Consider the following 26,426-nt stretch of genomic DNA (forward strand, 5'->3'; position numbering starts at 1 on the left):
AAAAAAAAAAAAAAAAAAAAAAAAAAAAAAAAAAAAGAGAGAGAGAGAGAAGAAAAGAAAGAATGAAAAAAAGAAAGCAACTTTAAAGAAGAAAACCGGTGGCCAGGCGCAGTGGCACACACCTGCAATCCCAGCACTTTGGGAGGTTGCAGCGGGCAGATGGCTTAAACTCAGGAGCTCGAGACCAGCCTGGGCAACATGGCAAAACCCCATCTCTACAAAAAATACAAAAATTAGCCAGATGTGGCTGGAGTCCCAGCTACCCAGGAGGCTGAGGCGGCAGGATCACCTGAGCCCAGGGAAGTTGAGGCTGCAGTGAGCCGTGATCGTGCCACTGTACTCCAGCCTGAGCGACATCAAGCAAGACCCTGCCTCAAAAAATTAAAAAAAAAAAAAAAAAAAAAAAAAAAAGACGAGACAAATCCGTTCAGCAAAATGGTACTAGTCCCACACTTATCACTGGCGACTGCCCTTCGAGTCAGAGATTTTCACCCTAACCTTGTTATCATGGCCGGACTCCCTCTCTTCTGAGGTAAAGTCTATAAATCTTGGCATCCAAGGTGCTTTTGCTCCACATGTCAGCTATTAGCACTGGTATTTTTCCTGACAACTAACTAGTAACACTGAAGGAAAGAAATGAATTTTATACCATTAACTACAATTAGGTGTTTTTTAGAGGGGACATGGCACTGCCTGGAAATCAAAGGGACATGCTTTTGACCATGTTTACCACTGAAATGAGAAATGTGGAAATGGAATCCATACATGGGGTTCATTTACACCCAACTTAATCCACGAGAGAAGATTCTCTCCACACAGCTGGTGCTGAGGGAACCCTCCAGGCCAGGCAGAGCCCTAGAGAGCCCCGCTCAGTCCAGCCTGAAGTAGTGGCCGTGCATCCCTCACCTTTCATCTTGGTTGTGTAAAACCCAACAGCCGCTCCACATCTCCACAGGATTTTAGCTTGTTCCTTCACAGAGTGAGGTAGAAAAAACATGTCATCATCATCCAAATTTCTCTCCAGTCTTCCAAAAATAATGACGTTTAGAATGAAAAGCACAATCCTTTCCCCAAACGACTGAACCTTTGAAAAAAAAAGAAAGAAAGAAAAGAGCAACAATAATCACGTGAGACAAGAGAGGAAAATCATATGCAATAAATTCTGGGCTTGGACGTGACCCACACGTTGGGGCCAGGTGTGAGCTCCTCCATCGAAGATTCATTTTGTGCTCAAAGATCCAAAACGTGAATCATGGCATCTCACAGAGGCTTCCACACCACTGACCTTTCGCACCATGCAGCCTCCAGGAGCAGAGAACGATGCCAGGGGCGGACCCTGGGTCCTCAAGACCGCAGACCAGGAATGTGAGACGACAAAGCACAATCCACCACATGGTAACAAAACAGGAATTTAACACTGGGGGACTGGGCAACCCATTTCAACTGACTCGCTGGATGTGTCCTGAAATAAACCCAATCTGCCATTTTCTTGACAGCAGGCCCCGGAATTCTGGCCATCAGAAGGAGGGTAAATAATGTGGGAGATCAATTGCTACACCAAAAGCAAGTGAGTTTCAATGGCTTGTGACAGATTTGGAGCACACACTGGTGTCCTAATCCCCGAGAATTACAGGGACTCGGGGCACACCCCTTCTAAGGCTGTAAAATTGAACCATCTCTTGCCTGTAGCAAAGTTATCACAAGTGAGGAAATTGTATTGTGGTCAAAGTCAGGCCCACACAGTTAGAAGCTTTCCCCTTCGCAAGTCAAAATGGCTTCACACTCCTGCCTATTAAAATGCTGTGCATTTGTGTAGCCCACGGATGGCAAATAGGTGGTAGAAACCAAGATCTCCCACCCCTGGATTCAGAGCAGACCTATCTGTCCAGCTAAGCGTGGACACAGTCTCAGAAGCCTCCTTAACGCAGCCCTTCAGACAGTCACGAGCAACTGCTAAAATGTGGCACGAGGTGAAACCAATCAGCTATTTATGAAGTGACAATGCTGTTGTATTGGAATTTACTCTGCAACACCGCTAGGTGACAGCCTCTGCATGTGTGTATTTGTCACCTCATCGTATGCATTACCTCCAGATCAACAAGGCCACTAACTGGTCCATGACATCCACTCACATGCTCCCATTTGATTCTCACCACCTGGCTGGGGAGGTCCTGGTTCATAGGTGGGGAAATTGAAGCTCAAAGAGGGTGATTACATTTATTGATTTCCCTGCCTCATTTCAAAGAGGACTTGAGACAGCTGGACAAGAGTTCTGTCAGAGGCAGGCACAAAACAACAGACTGGGGCTTTCCAGTCCAGCCAGCGGTTTCCTTCTTCATCTTCATCCATTAGAAATGAGATTTGGGGAAAGGGGATAATACAAATGTTAATACTTCATTTTATATTTAATACTTGACCCTTGGATTATCATCCTTATCGTTTGTGGTTTGTGGGTTGTTACCCTGGATTTGCTGGGAGATCTTCAGCAATTCACAACCTCTTTGAGTCTTGGTTTCCCCCTCCAGTCAAGGGAGAAGATCCTTCATGTGGTCTCTAAAATACGTGCATGTTTTTCAAATGCTCTGGTAATAAAAATAAGGCAGCTTGTAGCAAATGGCACGAAGTGTTCAGTGCCAGTAAACTTACGAATTGGCCAGAATGTAAAATATTTCACCTTCATCTGGAGTTAAATCTTAAATGAGAAAAAGATTAGTGAAAACCACACTAGCTTGGCTCTGAGAAGCCATCACATTTTGTATCTCAGACAGCGGCAGCCAAATCAAGTTCAGACATTAAAAATAACTACCTAGTCACAAAACCAGATCAGTGTCGTGGGGAGGTTATATTTTCAACTTATAAAACCAAAAGTTCAGAAGAAAGCCAGAAGACAAAAGCAGATTGCATCTGGCAGAAGGGAAATATCCAATCAAAAACTGGCAGGAGAAAAAGGAGGAGAAAGAAAATGTACTTAATTTGTCCAATTTCATTACAGGGGAGGAAAACGTGTGACATGTGATTTTGACTCAGAAATGTTTCTGAAAACACAAAACTAGGTTCCAGTTCACATCCCTCATTAGGACCACTAATTAAGTTAACAGGAAAAACATTAAGAAATCTTGTGGGGTTTTTTTGGTAATTTGTGAAGAAGAGCTGGCTAGGAAACAAAATGTAATTAAAAGAAAAAGAAAAAAAGTCAAGACCTAAAGTTCTACAGAGAGGGGAAATATTCCTTTGTACAGCTGGGGTAGGATAGATCTTTACAACATGGTTCATTAAGTGGAAAGAACACCCAAGTTTCTTTCTGTTCATAATATAGGCCACATTTTCAGAAAATGTGGGGGGTTTCTCATTTCAACTTAGAAGAGATGGCAAATGAAGGAAGTAACAACTCTTGTTCTGAAAAAATTATTTAAGGAGCCATTCACATTCTTCATAGCATTCAGAACAGTCAATCATTAAGTGGCACCTGGCCCACCTGCGGCACCAGAGCTGGGACAGCAACGCATACCAAGATGCCAAGCACCACACTGGGTACATCACACTTACTTGCTGAATCTCAGGCCACCTCTAATGTGCTGGAAGAAAAACCTTTTCAAAATAATATCTACCAAGTCAATTAAAATGAGACCTAAAAAAGACAACTCATAGAATGGGAAAAAAATAATTGCAAATCATATATGTGATAAGGATTATGCATATGAAAAACCCTGCATATGAAACTCTGCATATGAAAACTCTCACAACCCAATAGCAAAAAGTCAAATAGCCCAATTAAAAAGTGGGCCAAGGATCTTCATAAACATTTTCCCAAAGAGGATCTATAGGTGGCCAATAAGCACATGAAAAGATGCTCACCATCCTTAGTCATCATGGAAATGCAAATTAAAACCACAGTGAGATTCTACTTCACACCTACTAGGATGGAGAACATTAAAAAGACAATAACAAGTGCTGGTGAGGATATGGAGTGACTGAAACCCTCAGACACTGCTATTGAGAATACAGAACGGTGTGGCTGCTGGGGAAGGTAGTTGGACAATTCCTCAATATATGAAACATAGAGTTACCACATGACCAGCAATTCCACTCCTAGATACATACTCAAGAGAACTGAAAATATGTTTCCTCACAAAAACTTACATACAAATGCTTATAGAAGTATTATTAATCATAGTCAAAAAGTGGATACGATTCAAATGTCCATCAACTGAAAAATGGACAAATGAAATGTGGTATATCCATACAATGGACTATTATTCACCCCAAAAAAAGAATGAAGTACTGACGCATGCTACAGCAGATGAACTCTGAAAAGATTTTGTCAAGTTAAAGAGGCTGTTTACACAAGACCACCTGTCATATGATTCCATTTATAGGAAATATCTAGAATAGGCAAATCCATAAAGACAGAAAGCAGATTAGTGGTTTGCAGGGACTGGGGAAAGACAGGAATGAGGAGTGATGCTAATGGGTAGAAAGCTTCTTTTAAAATGATAAAATGTTCTGGAATTAGTGGTGATTGATATACAATGTTGTGAATGTATTAAAACTCCCTGCATTGTGCACTTTAAAAGAATGAAGCTTATGATGTGTGAATTTATCTTAATGAAGCTCTTGTTTAGAAAAAAATCAAAAACTAATTTTTTTAATTGCTCAGCAGAAAATAAATAAATAAATAAAATAAAACCTGGATTAACAACTTGGGAACATTACCTGAGACCTCTTATAGGGATTATCTAATTTCAGAACCTTCGAGGTATTTGTTGTGTAGATGAAGACATGGAGGCTGAGTCACACTGCCAGTAAGTGAGGTAGCTGGGTACAAACTTCCATCTCCTTGACATCAGGCTGGAGATCTTTGACGTGTTGTGCCTGAGACTATTTCCCCTCTCTGTCTGTAGAACTTTAGGTCTTGACTTTTTTTCTTTATCTTTTAATTGTATTTTGTTTCTTAACCATTCTCCATACTGAACCTGAAAGAAAACTGATATTTCATTCATTATTTACAGGGCTCTATGAAGGGAACTGAATGGCATGCCAGACAACTGTAAACAAGATCACACATTTCAAGACTACAGGGAAGCATCATCCTTCTTCCCACCTATGGAATTAAGATAAATATACCAATCAAATGAAAATGGGTGAATGTGAGGCACACAGTCCAAACTCTCAGCTGAGTACTGGCTTCCTCCTTAGCCTCGGCCCCAGCCAAAGTTCAGCCAAGAGGACACAACCTGGACCTCTGAGAAGCTCCTCTGCCTCCTGCCTTCACACCTGCCATTGCAGGTCTCTGCTTTACAACTGCTCAACAGAGGCACAGCTCTTCAAAGATCACCAGGTCTGATGTCAAGGAGACAGATGTTTGTACCCAGCTAAATCACTTACTGGCTGTGTGACTCAGTTTCAATGTGTTCATCTGCAAAACAAATACCTTGAAGGTTCTGACATTAGATAAGCTCTATAGAGTCTCAGGTAACATACAGGATAATATCTGCTATAATTCTAACTTATGCTAAGTGCCAATAAACGTTACCTGAATGTACTAAGCAGAAGTTTCCCATACAACAGAGAGATGGTGTATATTAAAGTTTTAAAACTTAGACATGAGGGGCCACTCAGGAAAGTAAAATAGACTTATCGGTAGCCAGATATCTGTTATACATAGCACTGAGTGCTGTTTTCCTTGCTAGCAGGATGTTATGGCTTGAATTATCACCCCCAAAAAGCTGTTGACGTCCTAACTCCCAGTTGTGTGAATGTGACCTTATTTGGAAATAGAGTCTGCTGATCAATCATCATGAGGGGATTCAGTTGGTCTCTAATCCAACATGACTTGTGTCCTTATAAAAAAGCAGGATTTTGACAGAGACAGACACACATATAGAGAACAATGTGGAAATACAAAGAGAAGGTCATCTATAAGCCAAGAAACCCCTGAGGTTACTAGAAGCTAGGAGGGAAGCCAGGAACAGATTCTCATTTACAGACCTCAAAAGAAAACAACCCTGTCGATTGCTTGATTTCAGACTTTCCAGCCTCCAGAACTGTGAGACAATACATTTCTGTTTTGTGATACTCTGTGGTACTAGGAAATGAAGACATGGCTAGACTGCTTTAAATTATCAAATTATCAAGTAAGCACTGTGACTTTTAAAACTTCTTTTACAATGTTCATTTAAAATTGCATCAACTCACCTTCATCAACCCTTCTCTTGCGGGATCAGAGGTTCTTAGTGCATCTTCCGTGGATCACAAGGATTCCTTTATGTAAACAGCCACAACTGGAGAGAAAGCCAAGAGAGGACGATGTGCACACAGGAAACTGGCCAACAGAGGGGCAGCTTCGCAGCACAGAGCCACTGACAAGGTGCAAAGGGAAGATGATTTGTGGGGAAAGCAGGTGATATTTTTAGAGCTGAATTTACTGAACAGGAAAGATTGACCACTCTCACATGAAGGGGGCTTCACAGATGTTTCAGAGGTGGCCTATTATTGACGCAAAACAGGATATATCCCAATGTTTGGGGACACAGCAGGATACACACCAATACTGACAAATCCAAAGAGTAATAATTACCTTTTTTTGAGTCAGAGTCTTGCTCTGTCACCCAGGCTAAAGTGCAATGGCACAATCTTGGCTCACTGTGAGCTCCACCTCCCAGGTTCAAGCGATTCTCCTGCCTCAGCCTCCCAAGTAGCTGGGACTACAGGTGTGAGCCACCATGCCCTGCTAATCATTGTATTTTTTGTAGAAACAGGGTTTCGCCATGTTGGCCAGGCTGGTCTCAAACTCCTGACCTCAAGTAATCTGCCTGCCTCAGCCTCCCAAAGTGCTGGGATTACAGGCATGAGCCACCGTGCCCAGCCAACTCTTTTCATGTCAAAAACATGTGCCACAGCCCAGAATTTCCCCAATTTAGTACAATTCAACATGGGCTAAGCACGTTAAACTGACTTAATACCTGTGTATTGAGCATCACCTTAGCCTTGGGCTTGGTGCTGCCTTCTTTTACTTGAGTTTCTTTCATCCTCACCATGAAACTGTTACCAGCGTCTTTCTGAGGAGGATGCTGAAGCTCTGAGAGGTGAAGTGACTTGCAGGCAATCAACTAGAAGGGGCTGAGGTGGGGTTCAGCCCTGGGTCACTAGACTCCTAAGTCAGTGCTCCTTCTAAGAGGCTGGAGATGGGTCTGGTGTTAAGAATGGGTGAATCACATGGGGTGGAGGGAGTGTGTTTGGATGAGAAGGTCCTGGGGCTAAGATTTACAAGAGAAGGGTAGGGAAATCCCCCCTCCTCTCCCCACTCCTACCCCAGGCATCCCCAAGGCCTGCTGACTCTGCCTCAGAAGCATCTCCGGAACCATTCCAAGGGTAGACATAGGTCCCGCTACTCAGCAGGGGAGAACTGGACATGACTTCAACTTCACTAAGCCCCATATTCCTCATCGGAGTTGCCCAAACCGATCACCCCAGGTGGCTGGGAAGTTCCCATGAGGAACTGAAATGCCCAGCATAGCACCTGGCACACAGGAAGTGCTCAGTGTCTACTAATCATTGAGTTGATTTCTCCTCTTCCTCTCATGCTGGCATCACCATGTCCCATCAGTTCCTCCTGCTGCTTCATAACAAAATCTGTCCTCTTGGTTCCAGCCCCAGATCCCAGCTGGATGAGGCCACCACGATCTCCACTGATGGCTGAGACAGCCCATCGCCTGGTCCCCACCTCGGTCTCCGCTGCCAATCCATCCCTACTGAGTGGTCGCCCTAAATGCCATCATGGTCTCTGCCCCTTGTCTCAACTCAGCAATTTTCTTTTCCTTGCTTAAAAATTAAATTATTTTCTTTTAACTTTTTTTCCTTTTAATTTTTTTTCCATTTTAATTTTGTGGGTACATAGTAAATGTATATATGTATAGGATATCTGAGATGTTTTGATACAGGCATGCAATGCATATTAATGGAGTATCCAGCAGAGCACTTACATCTGTAATCCCACACTCTGGAAGGCAGAGGTGGGCGGATCGCTTGAACCCAGGAGTTCAAGACCAGCCTGGGCAACATGGCGAAACCCCATCTCTGTGAAAAATACAAAATAATTAGCTGGGTGTGGTGGTACACGCCTGTCATCCCAAATACTTGAGAGGCTGAGGCTGGAAGATCACTTGAGTCCTAGAGGTCAAGGCTGCAGTGAGTGCACTACTGCACTCCAGCTTGGACAACAGAGTGAGACTCTGTCTTAAAAAAAAAAAAAAAGGGAAAGACAAAAAATGATGTATATGTCCCCTCAAGCATTACATCCTTTGTGTCACAAACAATCTGATTCTACTCTTTTAGTTATTTTAAAATGTACAAGAATTACATTTTAAGCATCAAAGTTATTTTGGTTGTTTTCTAGTGTCTTTTTTATACCCCTTTGATCATCATTTTTATATCTGCCTCTCAAGGCCAGTATTTGAGCCTGAGGGTTCCAGAATCCACAGAATTATAAAAGAGGCCTCTTCCCAGTCAAACCTTTTTAGATGGAGATTTGGAGGAAAATGTGAACACGGAGTAGAAAACAAAAGCAATTGAACATTTCACATAAGCCTCAAGATTTTAAAACGAATGTTGTGGGCCACTCGGGGTCAGCTGCCACAGCCTTTCTCCCTGTTCCTCTCTGCTACTGAGGAACTTTAGTAGAAAACTCTGTGAAGACCAAGCTACAGTGGTGTGATGGTTAATAATGAGTGTCAACTTGATTGGATTGAGGGATACAGAGTATTAATCCCAGGTGTGTCTATGTGGGTGTTGCCAGAAGAGTTTAACATTTGAGTCAGCGGGCTGGGGAAGGCAGATCCACCCTTAATCTGGTGGGCACAATCTAATCAGCTTCCAGCAAATATAAAGCAGGCAGAAAAACATGAAAGGGAGAGATGGGCTTAGCCTCCCTGCCTACATCTTTCTCCCGTGCTGGATGCTTCCTGCCCTCGAACACTGGACTCCAAGTTCTTCAGCTTTGGGACTCAGACTGCTTCTCCTTGCTCCTCAGCTTGCAGACAGCCTATTGTGGGACCTTGTGACTATGTAAGTTAATACTTAATAAACTCCTCTTTATACATATATATAAAATACTTAATAAATTCCCCTTCACGTACATATATAAAATACTTAATAAACTTATATATATATACACACACACACACATATATCTCCTATATGTATCCTGTTAATTCTGTCCCTCTAAGAGAACCCTGACTAATACAAGTGGCATTAGCCAGGTATTAACCATTAACTCTGCATAGCCAGCCCCTCCTCCCTAGAGACCAACAGCATCGAACTCACCTTGTCAGTTTCATATGGATGAATTATATCATCTCTGACAATGGTTCCAAAATTGACAGAGTCAGCTGGGAGCAAAGAGCCAATTAAATGCTTAACATCTGCCTTCATTTATTCGACTCAATTCACTTCCAAAATGGCACCTCCTAGAACTTTCAGGAGCTTTATAAGCTACAAGGATTATTTTCCTGCTTAACAAGGTGAATCAATAAAAGCTGTTGAAGTTACTAATATGCTGTATTGCTGTAATACAGATGTTCAATTTGCTAATACAATTTCAAACAAGAAATGTGTTATGATTCAGTGTTTATGTGGTGCCTTGCAAGTTTCACGGTGCACTGCAGACCATTAATTAGTCACACAAGTTGTCACAAATAAGACTGAACTGTTGTTGTTTTTTTTCAAAACTCATCTTAAACTGCTAAGTATACATAACAATGAAACTGAAGTCCAATCACATGTAACGGTTAAAAACAAACTGCCCTCAAAACCAACTCTTGAAAAATAGAATCAGCCTTCTGAAGAGCAGGAGCTTTTGATCAATGAAGTATAATACCTTGTCCAGAGAACACAGGAGGGAGACATGGTGGCACAGCCCTTGGAGAGAGGCAGTCCCCAGCTCAGCAAGGACAAATGACAGCTTCTGGGGGGCTGACAGGTGCCACAGAGCCAGCCTCAGGGCATCACTGCTGAGACCCTGGAGCCAGCAACCTCCAAGGGTTAGAAAATGGAAGTCACAATATCCTTGTTTTTAAAAAGGAAAAGTATGGTCCTGATCAATCATTTCCACCACCTAAGGACTGAGAAGAGCCTGGACACCTGCAGAGAGATGCACCATGCCGAGAGCCATCCGGAGGGCATTATGAAGAACCAGCCTCACCAAGCCAATTCAATTTCCCTGTCTCCGAGTGGCAGGTGACATGGACCACAAGGAAGATGTCAGTAATGGATTTTATTCTATGACACTCCAAGGTCTCCCAAAGAAGTTAAGACAGTGAGGTCCCTAAGGCTAATTCCTAGAGGCCTGGATTCACCTGAGGCTAAGTATGATTCACTGAATTCAACTCTCCATGGCTGAGTTCCCCACTGTGTGACTGATGCTGTCCTGGGACCTGGGAGCTGATGATTAAGCTTCCATCCTTACCTCTTGGAGTTGAGAGCCCACTGAGAACGAGAGAGCTAAATAAGCTACTCCCGTACAGGGCAGGGAATCATCGGTGCTGGAATCAAGTTTCACGAGGACCCAGAGAAGGAGGTCGACTCTGCAGAGGGAAATTGGGAAAGCATCACCAGAAACTCCACCAGCTCCGCATCACTGGGTGAGGTTTCAACAGACAGAGACGGTGGGGAAGGCTGATGCAGGCAACCCGGGAGCAGAGACACAGAGTCCTGTAAGTTCCGGGCTGTGTTCAGGGCATCCCAACCGGCAGGGGTAGCTGGGCAAGGTCTAAATATGGAAGAGACTGGGCTGCAAACACCATCTCAGCAAAACACTGGCTTCGTTCACTCGGAAGTCACTAGCCGATATCAGCACCTAGTGCTGTAAGATGACTAGGGAGTAAGCGCCTAGGGAGTAAGATGACTCAAGGCATTTTAGAAACGGCTCTACATACTGTCCATGGTAAAGGAAAAGGAAAAGGAATTGGAACCTCAGAGCCAGACAGAGCCCAAATTCTGGCGTCTCCAGTTACTAGTTGCATGACCTAAGCCCATCCCCTCCCCAGCTTTGATTCACCCAGTCAAATGGAGATCACATCCTCTTCTATTGTTATAAAGCAACGTAGGTGAGAGAGTTCACCTCACCAAACTGCTTTTCCTTAGGTGTTTGAAGCATTCCAGTAATTTCTAGAAAGTTCCTCCACCTACTTCAAACATTGCTCTGGGATTACAATGAAGTATGAAAAGGCTGTGTAATATTTTCATTGTCAACAAGACAATGGAAAGTGTTCTGTAATACTCCATTTCTCCCTGGGAGATCCCCATCCAACCCATCTTTCTGCTCCGGTTTACACAGAAATGTCTGTCTTTCACAGCTTGAGATCTGCCCATCCAGTGAGTATTTACTTTTCACATCACATTTCCTCACGACCATCCCCTTTTCTATCAGGAGTTAAGCTGACCACAGCATTCCTCACTCTGCCCTCCCAACGTAGTGGGCACGCATCAGCGCCAGATTCAGACACATAACAGGACCTCTGACAAGATTTTTTAAACTTTATGTCTTGCTTAAGACTTCTTAAAGAAGCTGAACCTTTTAATCTGATTTTAAAATCTATAAATAAGCAAAACAATCCTTTTGAAAAGTTAGCATGACTTTTCACAGTACAGGTCAGAGAGACCTGGTTGTCACCTGTCACCTTGGATGGATGGGCTGTGGCAACTAAGAGTAAGTGGTGCCTTCAGAAGGATTTTGAGGCCGCAGACAAATTCAGCAAGGAGGAGTCTACTTAAGGAATTAAACTATACCCTGGCTTAAGAAACTTACAATTTAAAGAAAGACACAGAATCGAGTCAAATCAGACCCAGGCTGTGTGGTCTGATGTAGTAGCAACGTCCAGCAGGGGACGGTGGAGCGCAAAGTTGAGCTTGAGGTCTCCCTCCACCTGCCTCAGCACAGAGATCAGCAGGAGGTACCAAAGCGGTGCACAGACCCTCCAGAGGTCACAAGTCTGTGGCACGTGTTGCTTATCCAACCCACATGTAGAGCAGCTATAATGCGCAAAAGACATATTACATCCAATCAAGGAATCAAACTAGACCCTGGCTTAAGAAACTTACAGTTTAGAGGAAGACACAGAATAGAGTCAAATCAGACCCAGGCTATGTGCTGTGGGAGGGCCAGAAGGGAGAAGAAGGTCATTTGGAATGGGGGATGAGAGAGTATCCAATGGCAACTGACCTAACCAGGTGGGAAGAATGAGTCAGGCCAAAGTAAGGGGAGAAGGCCATGCCAGATAAGGGAGGTGACAGAGATGTAGAGATGTGACAGGCAAGGACAGGAACTGCAGCATGCCAGAGCCACCAGCATTCAGAGTGGTGAGGAGGCAGGAGGAGGCCCATCAGGAAGGCTGTGAGAGCCAAACTCTGGACAGCTACTATGTTTCAGAAAAGGATAGGAACATGATCCAGTTACTGCTTTAAAATAATAGCATTGGCCGGGCGCGGTGGCTCATGCCTGTAATCCCAGCCCTTTGGGAGGCCGAGGCAGGTGGATCACGAGGTCAGGAGATCGAGACCACCCTGGCTAACACAGTGAAACCCCGTCTCTACTAAAAATACAAAAAAATTAGCCGGGCGTAGTGGCAGGCGCCTGTAGTTCCAGCTACTCGGGAGGCTGAGGCAGGACAATGGTGTGAACCCAGGAGGCAGAGCTTGCAGTGAGCCGAGATCGCACCACTGCACTCCAGCCTGGGCGGCAGAGTGAGACTCCGTCTCAAAAAATAAATAAATAAATAAAATAGAATAATAGCATTGACCACCACAGCACAACCAAGCACTCATCAAGCCCTTGGCGCAATGCCAAGGGCACATGTAGTATCTCATTTTTTTGCTTGTATTCTTTTTAATTGACACATTATAATTGCACATATTTATGGGGTACATGTGATATTTTGATAAATGTATGCAACATGTGATGACCAAATCATTACATGCCACCTCAAACATTTATTCCTTCTTTGTGCTGCAGACATTCAAAATCCACTCTTCTAGCTATTTGAAAACATAGAATAAATTGTTGCTAACTGGAGTCATCCCGCAGTGCTATGGAACCCTAGAATGTATTTTTCCTATCGACCTGTGCTTTGCATCCATTAGCTAGGCCCTCCCTCTCATCCTCCAACAGCCTTCCCTGCATCTAGTAACCACTATTCTACTCTCTACTTGTATGAGCTTAACTACTTTAGCTTCTACAGATGAGTGAGAACATGTGGTACTTATCTTTCTGTTTTGGCTTTTTTTCATATTTCGACATAATGTCCTCCAAGCTCATCCATGTTGCTGCAAATTACAGAATTTTGTTCTTTTTTATGTCTAAATAGTATTCTTTTGCATATACATTGTCTTTATCCATTCATCTGCTGATAGACACTTAAGTTGATTCCATATCTTGGCCATTGTGAATAATGCTACAGTAAACACCAGAGTGCAGATATTTCTTCAACATACTGATTTTATTTCCTTTGGATATATACCCAGAAGTGGGATTGCTGGACCATATAGTAGTTCTATTTTTAGATTTTTGAGGAGCCCCCATACTGTTCTCCATAATGGCTGTACTATTTACATTCTCACCAACAGAGTACACACATTCCCCTTTCTCCACAACCTCACAGCATCTGTTATTTTTTGTATTTTTCATAATAGCTGTTCTAACTGGGGTGAGGTGTGGCTTTGATTTGCATTTTACTGATGATTTGTTGTGTTGAGCATTTTTTCATATATCTATTGGCCATTTGTGTGTCTTCTTTTAAGAGATTTGTATTCAGCTCATTTGCCCTGTTTTTAATCAGATTGTTTGTTTTTTTGCTGTTGAATTGTTTGAGTCCCTTGTACATTCTGGATGTTAATCTCTTGTCGGATGAATAGTTTTCAAATATTTTATTTGATTCTGCAAGTTGCCTCTTCATTCTGTTGTTTATTTTTCTGTGCAGAAGATTTTTAGTTCAGTATAATCTCACTTGTCCCATTTTGATTTTGTTTCCTGTGCTTTTGAGATTTTCTCCATAAAATATCTGCTCAGATCAACGTCCTAAAGCATTTCCTCTACGCTGCCTTCTACTATCAATAGTTTCATAGTTTCAGGTCTTACAGTTAAGTCTTTCATCTATTTTGAGTTGAATTTTGTATATGGTGACAAATAGGGGGACTAGTTTCATTCTTCTGCATATAAATATCCAGTTGTCCAAGCACTGTTTACTAAGGAGACTGTCCTTTCTCCCAATAAATGTTCTTGGTACATTTTTCAAAAATCAACTGTCTGTAAGTACATCGGTTTACTTCTGGGTTCTCTATTCTGTTCCATTGGTCTACATGTCTGCTTTTATGCCAGTACCGTGTTGTTTAGGTTACTATACCTTTGTAGTATATATTGAAGTCCAGTAGTTTGATGCCTCCAGCTTTGTTCTCTTTGCTCAGTATTGCTTTGGCTATTCGAAGTCATTAGTAGTTCCAAATTAATTTTAGAATTTTTTTCCTATTTCTGTGAAGAATGCCATTGGTATTTTGATAAGGAGTACACTGAATCTATAGATTGCTTTTGGTAGTATGGTCATTTTCACAATATTAATTTATCCAACCCATGCACACAGGATGTCTATTTTCTGTGTATCCTTTTCAATTTTTTCATCAGTGTTTTATATTTTCCCTTGTAGAGCTCTTTGACCTCCTTGGTTAAATTTATTCCTAGTTTGTGTGTCTGTCTGTATGTGTGTGTGTGTCTATTGTAAATGGATTTCCTTTCTTGATTTCTTTTACCACTAGTTTGTTATGGATGTATTAAAATACTACTGATTTTTTATGTTGATTTTTGTAGCATGCAACTTTACTGAATTGATTTATCAGTTCTAAGAGCCTTTTTGGTGAAGCCTTCATGGTTTTCTATATATAAGATCATGCCATCTGCAAACAGGGACAATTTGACTTCCCCCTTTCCAATTTAGATGACCTTTATTTCTTTCTTTTGACTAGTTGCTATAGCTAGGTCTTCTAGTACCGTGTTGAATAAAAGTGTTAAAAGAGGGCATCCTTATCCTACTCCAGATCTTAGACGTAAAGCTTTCAAATTTTCCACGTTTGGTATGATGTTGGCTAGGGGTTTGTCATATATGGCCTTTATTGTGTTGAGGTAGGTTCCTATTATACCTAACTTAAGAGCTTTATCATGAGGCAATGTTGAATTTTGTCCAATGCTTTTTCTGTGTCTATTGAGGTGCTAATATGGTTTTTATCCTTGATTCCACTGATGTATCACATTTATTGATTTGCATATGTTGAGCCGTCCTTGCACCCGGGAGAAGAATCCCATTTGATCATGGTGAACAATCTTTTTAATGCATTGTTGAATTGGTTTGCTAGTATTTTGTTAAGAACATGTGCAATATGTTCATCAGGGATATTGGCCTATGGTTTCCCCTTTCTGTTGTTGTTGTGTCCTTGCCGAGTTATGGTATCAGGGTAATTGTGACCTCATTGAATGAGTTTGGAAAAATTTCCTCCTCTTTCATTTTCTGAAAGAGTTTGAGAATAATTGGTATTAGTTATTCTTTAAGTGTTTGGTAGAATTCAGCAGTGAAGACGTCAGGTCCTGGGCTCTTCTTTGTTGAGACTTTTTACTGATTCAATCTCATTACTCACCTATCAATAATAACCTTGATAGGTCTCTTTAAGTTTTCTCTTTCTTATTTGGTTCAATCTTGGTAGGTTCTATGTGTCCAGAAATATATATATTTCTGCTAGCTTTTCAAATTTGTTGTAAAGTTGTTTGTAATATTCTCTAATGATCCTGTGTATTTCTGTGGTATCCATTGTAATTGTCCCTTTTCATTTCTGATATTATTTATTTGGGTATTTTTTTCTTTTTTCTTGGTTAGCCTAGCTAATGGTTTGTCAATTTTGTTTATCTGTTCAAAAAACTAACTTTCATTTGTTGATCTTTTGTATTTTATTTAGTCTCAATTTATTTTATTCTGCTCTACTCTTTATTATTTCTTGTCTCCTACTTATTTTGAATTTGTTTTGTTCTTGCTATTCTAGTTCCTTGAGATGCATTGTTAGGTTATTTGAAATATTTTTACTTTTTTGATGTAGGTGTTTATTGCTATAAACCTCCCTCTTAGAACTGCTTTTGCTGTCTCCCAAAGGTTTTGGTATGTTGTGTTTCTATTTTGATTTGTTTCAATAAACTTTTAAATTTCCTTCATAGTTTCTTCATTGACTCTTTGGTCATTTGAGAGCATGATGCTTAATTTCCATGAATTTATACTATTTCTAATGTTCGTCTTGTTATTAATTTCCAGTTTTATTCCACTGTGGTCAGAAAAGATACTTGATATGATTTCAATTCTTTTAAATTTGTTTAGACTTTTTTTGTGGCCTAACATGTGGTCTATCCTGGAGAATGTTCCATGTGCTGATGAAAAGAATGTGTATTCTGCAGCTGTTGGATGAAATGTACTATAAATGTCTGCTAAGTCTATTTGGTCTAAAGTGCAATTTAAATCTAATGTTTCTTTGTTGATTTTGTCTAAATGACCTGTCCAGTGCTGAGAGTTTGGTGTTGAAGCCCCCACCTATTATTATATTATAGTATATATCTCCCTTTAGATCTAATAATATTTGCTTCATATATCTGGGTGTTCTGGAGTTGGATGAATATAGATTTATTATTGTTATATCCTATTGCTGAATTAACCTCTTTATCATTACATTATGATTTTCTTAATATATTTTTACCATTTTTTAAAGTCTATTTAATCTTCGCATAGCTATTCCTGCTTGCTTTTGGTTTCTGTTGGCATGAAATATCTTTTTTCATCTCTTCACTTTCAGTCTATATGTGACTTTACAAGTAAAGTGAGTTTCTTGTAAGTACCATATAGTGGGGTCGTGTTTTTTATCCATTAAGCCAGTCTGTATCTTTTACATGGAGAATTTAATCTGCTTACCTTCAAGGTTATTATGGATAGGTGAAGACTTATTCCTGTCATTTTGTTAATTGTTTCCTGGTTGTTTTGTATGTAATTTGTTCCTTTCTTCCTCTCTTACTATTTATAATTGTAGTTTGATGATTTTCCATAGTGATAAGATTTTATTCTTTTGCCTTTCTCTTTTGTGAATCTGTTCTCCCAGTGAGTTTTATATTTTCAGGTGTTTTCATGATAGTGATTATCATCTTTTTGCCTCCAGATGTAGGACTCCTTGAGCCTTTTTTGTAATGTCAATCTAGTGGTGACATTACAAAGTTTTGCTTGTCTGGGAAAGACTCACTTTTTGCTTATCTGGAAAAGACTTTATTTCTCCCTTATTTCTGAAGTATTCTTGATGACAATTTTTTTTTTCTTTCAGCATTTTGAATGCATTATTCCATTCTCTCCTGGCCTATAAGGTTTCCATGGAGAAATCTGCTGTTAGCCTAATGAGAATTCCATCATATATGACTTGATGCTTTTCTCTTGCTGTTTTTGGAATTATCTCTATGTCTTTGACTTTTGATAATCTGACTATAATATGCCTCAGGGAGGGACTTTTGTGGCTGAATCTATTTGAGGATCTTTGTGCTTTCTAAATCTGGATGTCCATATCTCTCCCCAGACTTGGGAACTTTAGGTTTTCTATGCCTTTTCCCTTCTCTTCTCCCAGAACTCTCATAATATGAATATTTGTTCTCTTACTTACCTGTCATAAGCCTTGTAGGCTTTCATCACTCTTTTTCATTCTGATATCCTTTTTGTCCTCTAATTTCAAATGACTTCTCTTCAAGTTCAGAAATTTCTTCTTCTGCTTGATCAAGTCTGCTGTTGAAGCTCTCTATCGTATTTTGTATTTCATTCACTAAATTCTTCAGTGGCAATATTTATGTTTGGTCCTTTTTAATGATTTTGATCTCTGTTGAATTTCTCATTCATATTGTGAATTGTTTTCCTTATTTTGTTGAATTATATCATATTTTATTTTATCTTTTTTGGTTTCCTTAAGATCATTATTTTGGATTCTCTTTCTGGGAACTCATTAATTTCCCTTTCATTGGTGTCCGTTGCTATAGAGTTATTGTGTTCCTTTGGTGATATCAAATTTGCTTGCTTTTTCACATGTCTTATGTTCCTATAGACAATGTCTGTGCATCTGATGGAAGAATCGCCTCTTTCAAGCTTTCTAGACTAGATTTTATAGAGAAAGACTTTCACCTGCAGTTGCATTTTAATGTGCCTGTTGGGAAGGGTGTGGTGACTCTTTCCAGATAGGCACAATGTTATAGTCTCCATGCAGCTTCTTTATTTGTGCACAACATCAGGAATAACTGTGGGTGCCACAGTGGCCTAGGCTGTAGAAGTTTGTGGCAGCAGCAGCAGTGGTGTAAGTTGCTAATGTCCTCAGTGTCAAGGGATTTGGGGGTCCTCCTAGGCTTATCTTCCCTACAGTGTGGAGACTCAGCCAAGGGGATCCGTACTGATGTCAGGTCTGACATGGCCTACAAGTAGTTGCAGTGGTGCTAGGTTCCAGACTCAGGTGCTTAAAGCAACTGTGGAGTCAACATCCTAGGCTCAGGGTCTCACGAACCTATTTTGGCACTCAGGTCTTGGGGTACAGGTTCACTTTCTGTAGCAGGGTTGGTTGAAGGTTGCCCACAAAGCCAGGATCTATGAGTCTGAGGCACCTTCTAGCAGCTCAGGCCCACAAGGTTGCATTGTAGCTGTGATTCTACCCACAGGAGGCAGGGCACAGAACTGGCCCAACTCCAGGGAAGAAGAGATACTCTAAGGTTTGGGCCTGGGGAGAAAGGTACAGCTGCAATTTGGGAACCTGAGTCAACAGGGTTCGGTGGCAACTTGGGTCCCACAGGATAAGGCACCATGCAGTAGTGATTCTAGACACTGGGATGGTGGGGCTCACCAGTATTCCAGACTTTATGAGACCAGGTGCAGAAGCAACAAGTACCCCAGAATGATGGAACACAGCTGTCCTTTGCTGTGTTCCTGGGGATGGGGATGGGGAGGCTAGGAGGCAGCAAAGCCATAACTCCACTCCCCAAGGAGAAAGGTATCTCAGCAACTCAGACTCTAGGGATCTAGTTCAGCTTCAGGAAAGCAGGATACTAGAGTTATTTGGCCAGTAGAGCAGAGTGTATGAGCTCAGTCACTGCTCTGTTTCCCTGGGACATGGGATACTACATCAACTCAGCCCTGGGATGTGTAGCTGCTCAGCTCAGCCAAAGTTCTAATTCCCCACAGGGCAATGTACCACTTCAGCTTAGGTCTGTGGGATGTGACTGTTCTGGGTGCCCAGGCATTGATTCCCTGGGATGCTAGACATCACCTCAGCTTAGGTATTAGGATGTGTGACCACTCTGGATAGCCAAGATATCATTTCTTGATGTAGGGTGCTGCTTCAAATTAGGCACTGGTAGGCGTGGCTGCTCTGGGCAGCCAAGGACTATTTTCCCAGGAAGCAGGGTACTGCTTCAGCTCCAGCCCAAGGAGGTAGAGCTGGTGGTAGGTGGAGCCACTTTACCTCTACTTGGCCCCATGGGGATGGGTGTAACAGCTGCTGGCAACTTCACTTGGGGATGTCAGGCCATCAGGCTGAGGTGGTTCTGTGGCAGCTTAACCTCAGAGATGAAAGGAAGCTGTGGCTACTCAACCCCAGAGCCAGACATACCCTAGCCATCCTTCCAATTCCAAAATAAGAGAACGCACTAGCCATGCAAGGCACAGGGGCAGGGCACAATATTGGCTCCTATCCTGTGGGGAGCATAGCTGTATAGACTCCAGGCAGTCCCTTCAGCTGGGCTTAGTGCCTGTGAGGGCTGCAGGAGACCCCAGCAGAGAGGTCTGTAGGTGTGATGGAGTGAGGTCCAAGGTGGTAATGGGGTTTTCTGGGATCCCCTTGCCTAATTCCTTGCCACAGGAAAAGCTCCTCCTGGTTCCCAGATTATCCCAGTTAGGAGAAGAAGTGGCGGAGGCCCATCTTTCCATTCTCTGTGTGGCCATCGCAAGTTTCTGTGCTCACCAGGGTTTCTCTTAAACCTCTGATACACTTTGGCACTCTCTCTCTCGGTTATTTTCATTAACAGGTAGTTGTTTATTTGTTGTTCTGGCTGTCTTTGTAGGGGGTCAAGCACTAGAGGCTTTTAGTTGGCTATCTTGCTGACATCTCACACCGAGTTCTCCGGTATCTCATTTACTAACTCCCTTTTCCAGGTGAGCCTCAGAGGGTTAAGAAACCTGCTCAAGGGCTGGGCACGGTGGCTCACGCCTGTAATCCTAGCACTTTAGGAGGCCAAGGCGAGCGGATCACTTGAGGTCAGGAGTTTGAAACCAGCCTAACCAACATGAAACCCCGTCTCTACTAAAAATATAAAAATTAGCCAGGCATGGTGGCGGGCACCTGTAATCCCAGCTACTCATGTGCCTGAGGCATGGGAATCGCTTGAACCCGGGAGGCGGAGGTTACAGTGAGCTGAGATCATGCCACTGCACTCCAGTCTGGGCAACAGAGTGAGATTCCATCTCAAAAAAAAAAAAAGAAAAGAAAAAGAAAGAAACCTGTTCAAGGTTGTTTGCCTAGAAACAGCAGCACTGGAACTGAATGTGAACCCGAGTGCATCTCACTGGCTCCAAAGCCCCTGTTCTAAGCAGTATGCCCCAGACGAAGAATGAACAAAAGACAAGAGGGCAGAGCTGGGCCAGACCCAGGCAGAGAGGTCAGCAGAAAGAGAAAGGAAAGGAATAGACGAGGAGAGGACAAACCAAGGCACTGTGCTGAGAAAAGAGAGGCCAGCCAGGGAAGACCTTAACAGAGTGAATGCCTCATGCCTGTGTAATACTATAATGGTGGATACATGTCATTATTCATTTGTCCAAACCCGTAGAATGTACAACACCAAGAGTGAACCCTAAAAATGTAAACGATGGGCTCTTGGTGACAGTGATGTGGCAATGTAGGTTCATCAATTGCAACAAATGTCCCAGTCTGGTGGGAGATGCTGACCACAAGGGAGGCCCTATCCATGTCAGGGAAGGTGGCATACAGGAAATCTCTGTACCTTCCTAAGCCTGAAACTGTTAAACCTAAAGCTGTGAAACTGAAACTGGTCTAAAAAGATAAAGTCTTAAAAGGGGGAAAAAAAGAAAAGAAAAGCTTCACACTGACTGAGGGTGGAGACTGGATTAGGATAGGGGCGAGGCTGGAGGGAGAGAAAACAATGGGAAGCCATGGGGATGCAGCCAGAAAGTGAGGAGAGATGGGCGGCAGCAGTCAGGCCGACTGGGACGGAGGTACTGGGGAAGAGATATGGGCTGCGAGTGGACTCATCCACAGCAGAAAGAAGGGGGTAGTGGCCGGGCGTGGTGGCTCACGCCTGTAATGCCAACACTCTGGGAGGCGGGAGCAGGTGGATCACCTGAGGTCAAGAGTTCGAGACCATCCTGGCCAACATGGAGAAACTCCATCTCTACTAAAAATACAAAATTAGCCGGGCATGGTGGCGCATGCCTGTAATTCCAGCTACTTGGGAAGGCTGAGACAGGAGAATCGCTTGAACCCAGGAGGTAGAGGTTGTGGTGAGCTGAGATTGTACCACTGCACTCCAGTCTGGGCAATAAGAGCAAAACTCCATCTCAAAAAAAAAAAAAAAAAAAAAAAAGGAGAGGGTAGCAGCGAGGGCAGCCAGCCCTCAAGCTTCAGCAGAAGGTTGCAGGTGCCTTAACCAAGAGGAAGCAAAGAGGAGGAGGAAGAGGAGGAAAGTGTGGGCTGCATTTTCAAATGCCTGATAGAGATGGCAAAGTGAGCCAGGCCAGCAGGCAGCTGGATACATAACCGGGAGCTGAGAAGAGAGAGAGAAGAAGTGTCCATGTCCCATGCCGTCACAGACGCCAAGGAGGGATCCATTCCACTCACACACATTTTATCTCCTCAAACTACCTGCAAATTGCTCATGTCTGGCCCCTGGTCTGGAAGGGGCTTCAAGTGCCCCTTCCTGCCCCTTTTTGCTCCCCCACCCATTGCTCTCCTGGAGTCTAAGTCACCACTGCCCGGTTACAAATCCAAGAAATATGTAGTTCCGCAAAAAAAGAACACAGTTAAACCAAAGTGACAGGCCATCTTCCCAAAAGCAAAACACACATAGAAAAAAAATGCTGAAAAGTTCTGGCAGAGGACAGCACATAAACACATTCCAAGGCATTGCACGACTTTTATGCAACATTGAACTGGCCAATGATATAAGAGGAGGGAAAAATACGCAAGTTGACATAGCAACTGTCACATCACATTACTCAGGCTACCACTTCCATGCAGATGTCTTCCTTAAAGACAAACACTTCCCCAGATGCCCCATGAACTTGGGCGCCTCTTTGCCACGGAGAAGGAAACATCTGGTTTGCAGTAGATTTGCATCAGCCTCCCTGTGTTTCTCAGGCCTTTCTTGCCTTAAGCAATTTTGTTTTCATGAGTCTAGATTTTAACTAGAGGAAGATGGAATGAGGTGGGGTGCCTGAATCCAGAGGTACAGCTGAACTGCAAGGTTTTGGGGACAAAAAGAAACCCATGCTAAAGCTAGCACATTTAGGAAAGGAGTCTTAAAATCACCGGCTGGACCAAGGCAGGCTTGGCACGTTTCTCGGGTTTGGAGGAAGCAAAGAGAGATGCAGACAGCACCCCAAATGTGGTGGTAAGACCTTCAGCGTGCCTCCCAGAAGCAGCCCACCCCCACCACACCAAGCCCAAGGCTCCGTCCTTGACACTCGAAATATTTTCCATGGAGCTTCCCTGTTTTCCAAATACCATTAGTCCCTTGGTAAGAATGTGGGATGCTGTTTTCCCCTATATTTAAATCCAACTCACAGTAAGTGCCATAAAGAGGGAAATCCCAAACTCTAGCCAACATGTGCTTCCAGAACATTTTGCTGCCCTTGTGAACAGCCAGCCCTTCAATTGGCACCATTTAGGGCCCAAAGAAAACAAATCTCTCTGTTCCTAGCTTGGGGCTCCTTTAGGTTGTATGAGAAGTAGCTTGGGTTGCTACTCAACCTGGGGGCCACCTAACACTGGCCAGACATCCAAGGCCACATGGGCACCTTAGCTGCCCAGAGACGCGGGTATTTAAATAGAGCCTGAGTTTCTGGACAGAGCTCTTTTCCCTCAAACTGTCAAACCTACTTAAGCGGGGCTCTGCCAGTGTGGAGGGTGGGATTTGACCTGCCTCAGACTGACGTTTCCCTTTGCATGATCCAGAAAGAAAGCACAGACTAAAACGTAAAGATGCTATGTCCACACACTCATGGCAGGGATGTTCACAGGGTGCCTGCTAACCAGGTGGTCCCTGAAGCAGGCTCCGGGAAATCTCCACTCTGCATCCTTTATGTTCATGAGCCTGCGGGGCCATCACACTTCAAAGCCAGAAAAATTGCAATCACTGCTCCACATGCCAAAACCCAGATTTCGCCAGGTCAGCGAGCCTCTCCCCGACTCCCACCACCCCCGTTGTTTTTTGTTTTTTCACTAGATATACACAAACTGTCCTCATCCTGCTAGTCAGCACTGCACTGAACACATCCATCCCACCAGAGGGTCCAGCCTCTCCCTTCAAGGCCCACCAGCAGGGACCAGGACTGCTCTAGCTGGGCCCCCTTCTGGGAGTTCGAAATTCACAACCCCCACTGGCTTCCAGCCCTCCATCCCTGACCCATCCCCAAAATCTGGGCAGCCCACACAGCAGAGAGGAGCAGCCCAGACAGGACCTCCTGGACCCAAGGAAGTTCCCTGAGGTTCCCTCCTGACCACCACCTGCCCCCCGCACAGCCCAGAGAGGGTCTGGCCACAGCCCCGCCATGTCGCAATCTCCCGGCCCAGGACAGCCATTCGGAAGGCAGGCTACACCAAGGCTCTGGTTTCAGCTGAATGTTTGCCTTGGCCCCTGCTGTCCCTGTAGGCTATAACGGGCATGCTTTTCCAGGAAAAAATCATCATTTTTTGATTCTCTGCTTGTTTTTCTCCGGGTGCACATGATGTGCAATCACCAAAAACTGTAAATCAATTAGCAGCCATTTGAAGGGTTAGTGCTATGCTTGGTCACAAAACGTCCTGGGAGTTGGCTGGAGGGATAGATGTTCTAATCAGGGAAGTCAACAACTGCAAACACTATTGCTTCAGCCTTCCTTCTCCCTCAGTGTCTTGATTTCTGTTTCTCAGCCAGGCTGCCTCCCCATCCCACATCTCCCCCATGCAGAGACCTAACTAATATTTAGCAAACACCCTCTGTGGATGTTGGCCACCCAACAGAACCCAGAAGATGTAAGTGGCAGGACCCCTCTCTTCAGAGAGATTATAATCTACCGAAGAAGGACAACCACAGGTAATGACCAGGGCGAGGAATAGCAACAGGTGATAACTGCAAGGCATTATGCCCCACAACACAGACACGCTTAGAGCACAGGTTCCCACCCAGGTGGGGGATCCAGGCCCAGACTCCTCCTCTAGCTGCCGAATCTTACTTCCCCCTGCTTTTGCTGTTCCCCAGACTCTTCAGATGGGAGCTCAGGTTGACCTTGCCATACACTTTTTCTCCTAGATAACCGAGCACGGTTGGTACTACCAGCTAGCCATGCTAAAACCTTCCTCACTCACCGTTGCTTTCAATCCACTCCATGTGTCTCCAACCTCTGCCCCCTGCCAGGCAAGCCCCCAGCAGTTCTGCCCAGGTTGTCAGCAGCCTCCTTAAGATTCACTGGCGTGTCCTTCCTTCCATCCATCCTTCCTTCAAATCATGGATAGGGCATTTTGCCAAGGGCTGAAGACATAGAGCCAGGATCCCCATCCCCAACCCATCCCCATAACATCACCAGGCTTCTTTGGAAATCTGTGCTTCCTTTCAGCGCTCCTTCAGCATGCCCCCATGCAGCCAAGGGCTGAGAGCAAGCAGGGAGGGCCTGCTGCCACAGGTCCACAGCCCCTAGTGCTGGGGACAGAGCCAGCCTCTGCGAGAGCCAGGTGCGGGCACCACCACTAAACCTGGATGCCAGGAGGCAGAGCCAGAGGTCCTGAGGAAATGGGCAGTGGGCAGTGGACAACTTACCTGGCTCCACACCCCCATACTGGCCAGACTGCCACTTCCCTGCCAAGAACCAGGGAGGGCTCCCAACTGCTTCCATCAATACCCAAGAGCCTCCTTATTCTGAAAACTTCTGTAGCACTGTGGCATCATATCTTTGTCATTTTACTCAATTATAATTTTTTCCTTTTTCTAAAACATTTGATTACAAAAGTTTTCGAACATTTGTTACAGTGGACACCCACACACTCACTACCTAAATTTTACCATGAATATTTTCTCATCCTTACCTGTCTGCCTATCTATCTATACCTCTCCTATCATAGGTTTAATTTTGCTGTTTTTACTCTTTAGTCTGTACATGCTGAAGCTAATCTGTTGTGAATTCCTTTTACCGCAGACGTTTCCAGAAACTTAAATCATGAGTAGAAAGAAATTTTATATTCATTTTTATATTATGGGTGAGGATTTTAATTTTATCTCTTTTGGTTTTTTTACATGTAATTCCTCAATCTGTTTGGAGTTTATTTGGGTTGTTGTATAAGGCAAGGGTCTTGCCTTTGTTTATTTCCCAAACAGCTGCATTTGCCTGCATATCAATTATAGTTTGCCATTTTTAATCAGCCTCTGGAACATTCATTGCCTTGCCCTCTGATCATCTGACCTCTGGGCTTCATATGAAAAAAATATATAAAACAAAAGTTGTCAGAAAGAGAGTTGATAAGAGGAAATCTGACAAGACAAATCAGCAAGTTTCCTGACAAGGACAACAGGAAGACTCCATGTAGAAGAACTAAAGGTGTGACCCAGGAGCTGGCAGAAAAGAGGTCCATTCAGAAAGGGTCAGATGTTACAAAGGTGTTACAGTGGGAGATGGACAAAGGTGCCCATAACTGAGTACAGAGCCCCAGGCCTGACACAATCCTTAAAGGATAAGGTGGGGAAGACCAGAGCACTGAGTAAGCTCAGGCAGGCTGGGAAACTGCTCACAAAAACAGGGTGAGGGACCTGGGTAGGCTGGCTAGACTCGGAGAGGAGAGGCTTGAGGAAGAACACACGTTGGCCAGATGCTCTAATGGTCACAGGACCATCTTCACTGGAAAGGCAAATAGTCCCCAAATTAGGAATGGGTTGGAAACTGGAAATAGTGGACTGAAGTATAAGGCAAGGGTCTTGCCTTTGTTTATTTCCCAAACAGCTGCATTCGACTCCCTATCAATTACAATTTGCCATTTTTAATCAGCCTTGGGGACATTCTTTTAGAGATTTGCTCCTTTTAGAGATGCTCAAGTCTCTAGACCCAGTGAATTCACATACCAGGGAGCAGAAGCTGTGAATGTGA

At 43.4% G+C, this 26,426-nt stretch overlaps 1 protein-coding gene across 1 annotated transcript in view; it reads right to left on the reverse strand.

The window, feature by feature from the left end:
- The window catches only part of FAM169B (Protein), a 66,053-nt gene extending 40,869 nt beyond the window's left edge, over positions 1-25,184 (reverse strand). Inside the window, exons 1-4 of the mRNA XM_017851847.1 lie at positions 25,109-25,184; positions 24,370-24,424; positions 10,463-10,580; positions 907-1,084 (exon numbers count right to left, since the gene is read on the reverse strand). Coding sequence (XP_017707336.1) covers positions 907-1,084; positions 10,463-10,580; positions 24,370-24,424; positions 25,109-25,184 — 427 coding nt within the window. The remainder of the gene's footprint in view (positions 1-906; positions 1,085-10,462; positions 10,581-24,369; positions 24,425-25,108) is intronic.
- Positions 25,185-26,426: the final 1,242 nt, after the last annotated feature.

Source organism: Rhinopithecus bieti, unplaced genomic scaffold (assembly GCF_001698545.2).
Source record: "Rhinopithecus bieti isolate Rb0 unplaced genomic scaffold, ASM169854v2 scaffold_33664, whole genome shotgun sequence".
Lineage (NCBI taxonomy): Eukaryota > Metazoa > Chordata > Mammalia > Primates > Cercopithecidae > Rhinopithecus > Rhinopithecus bieti.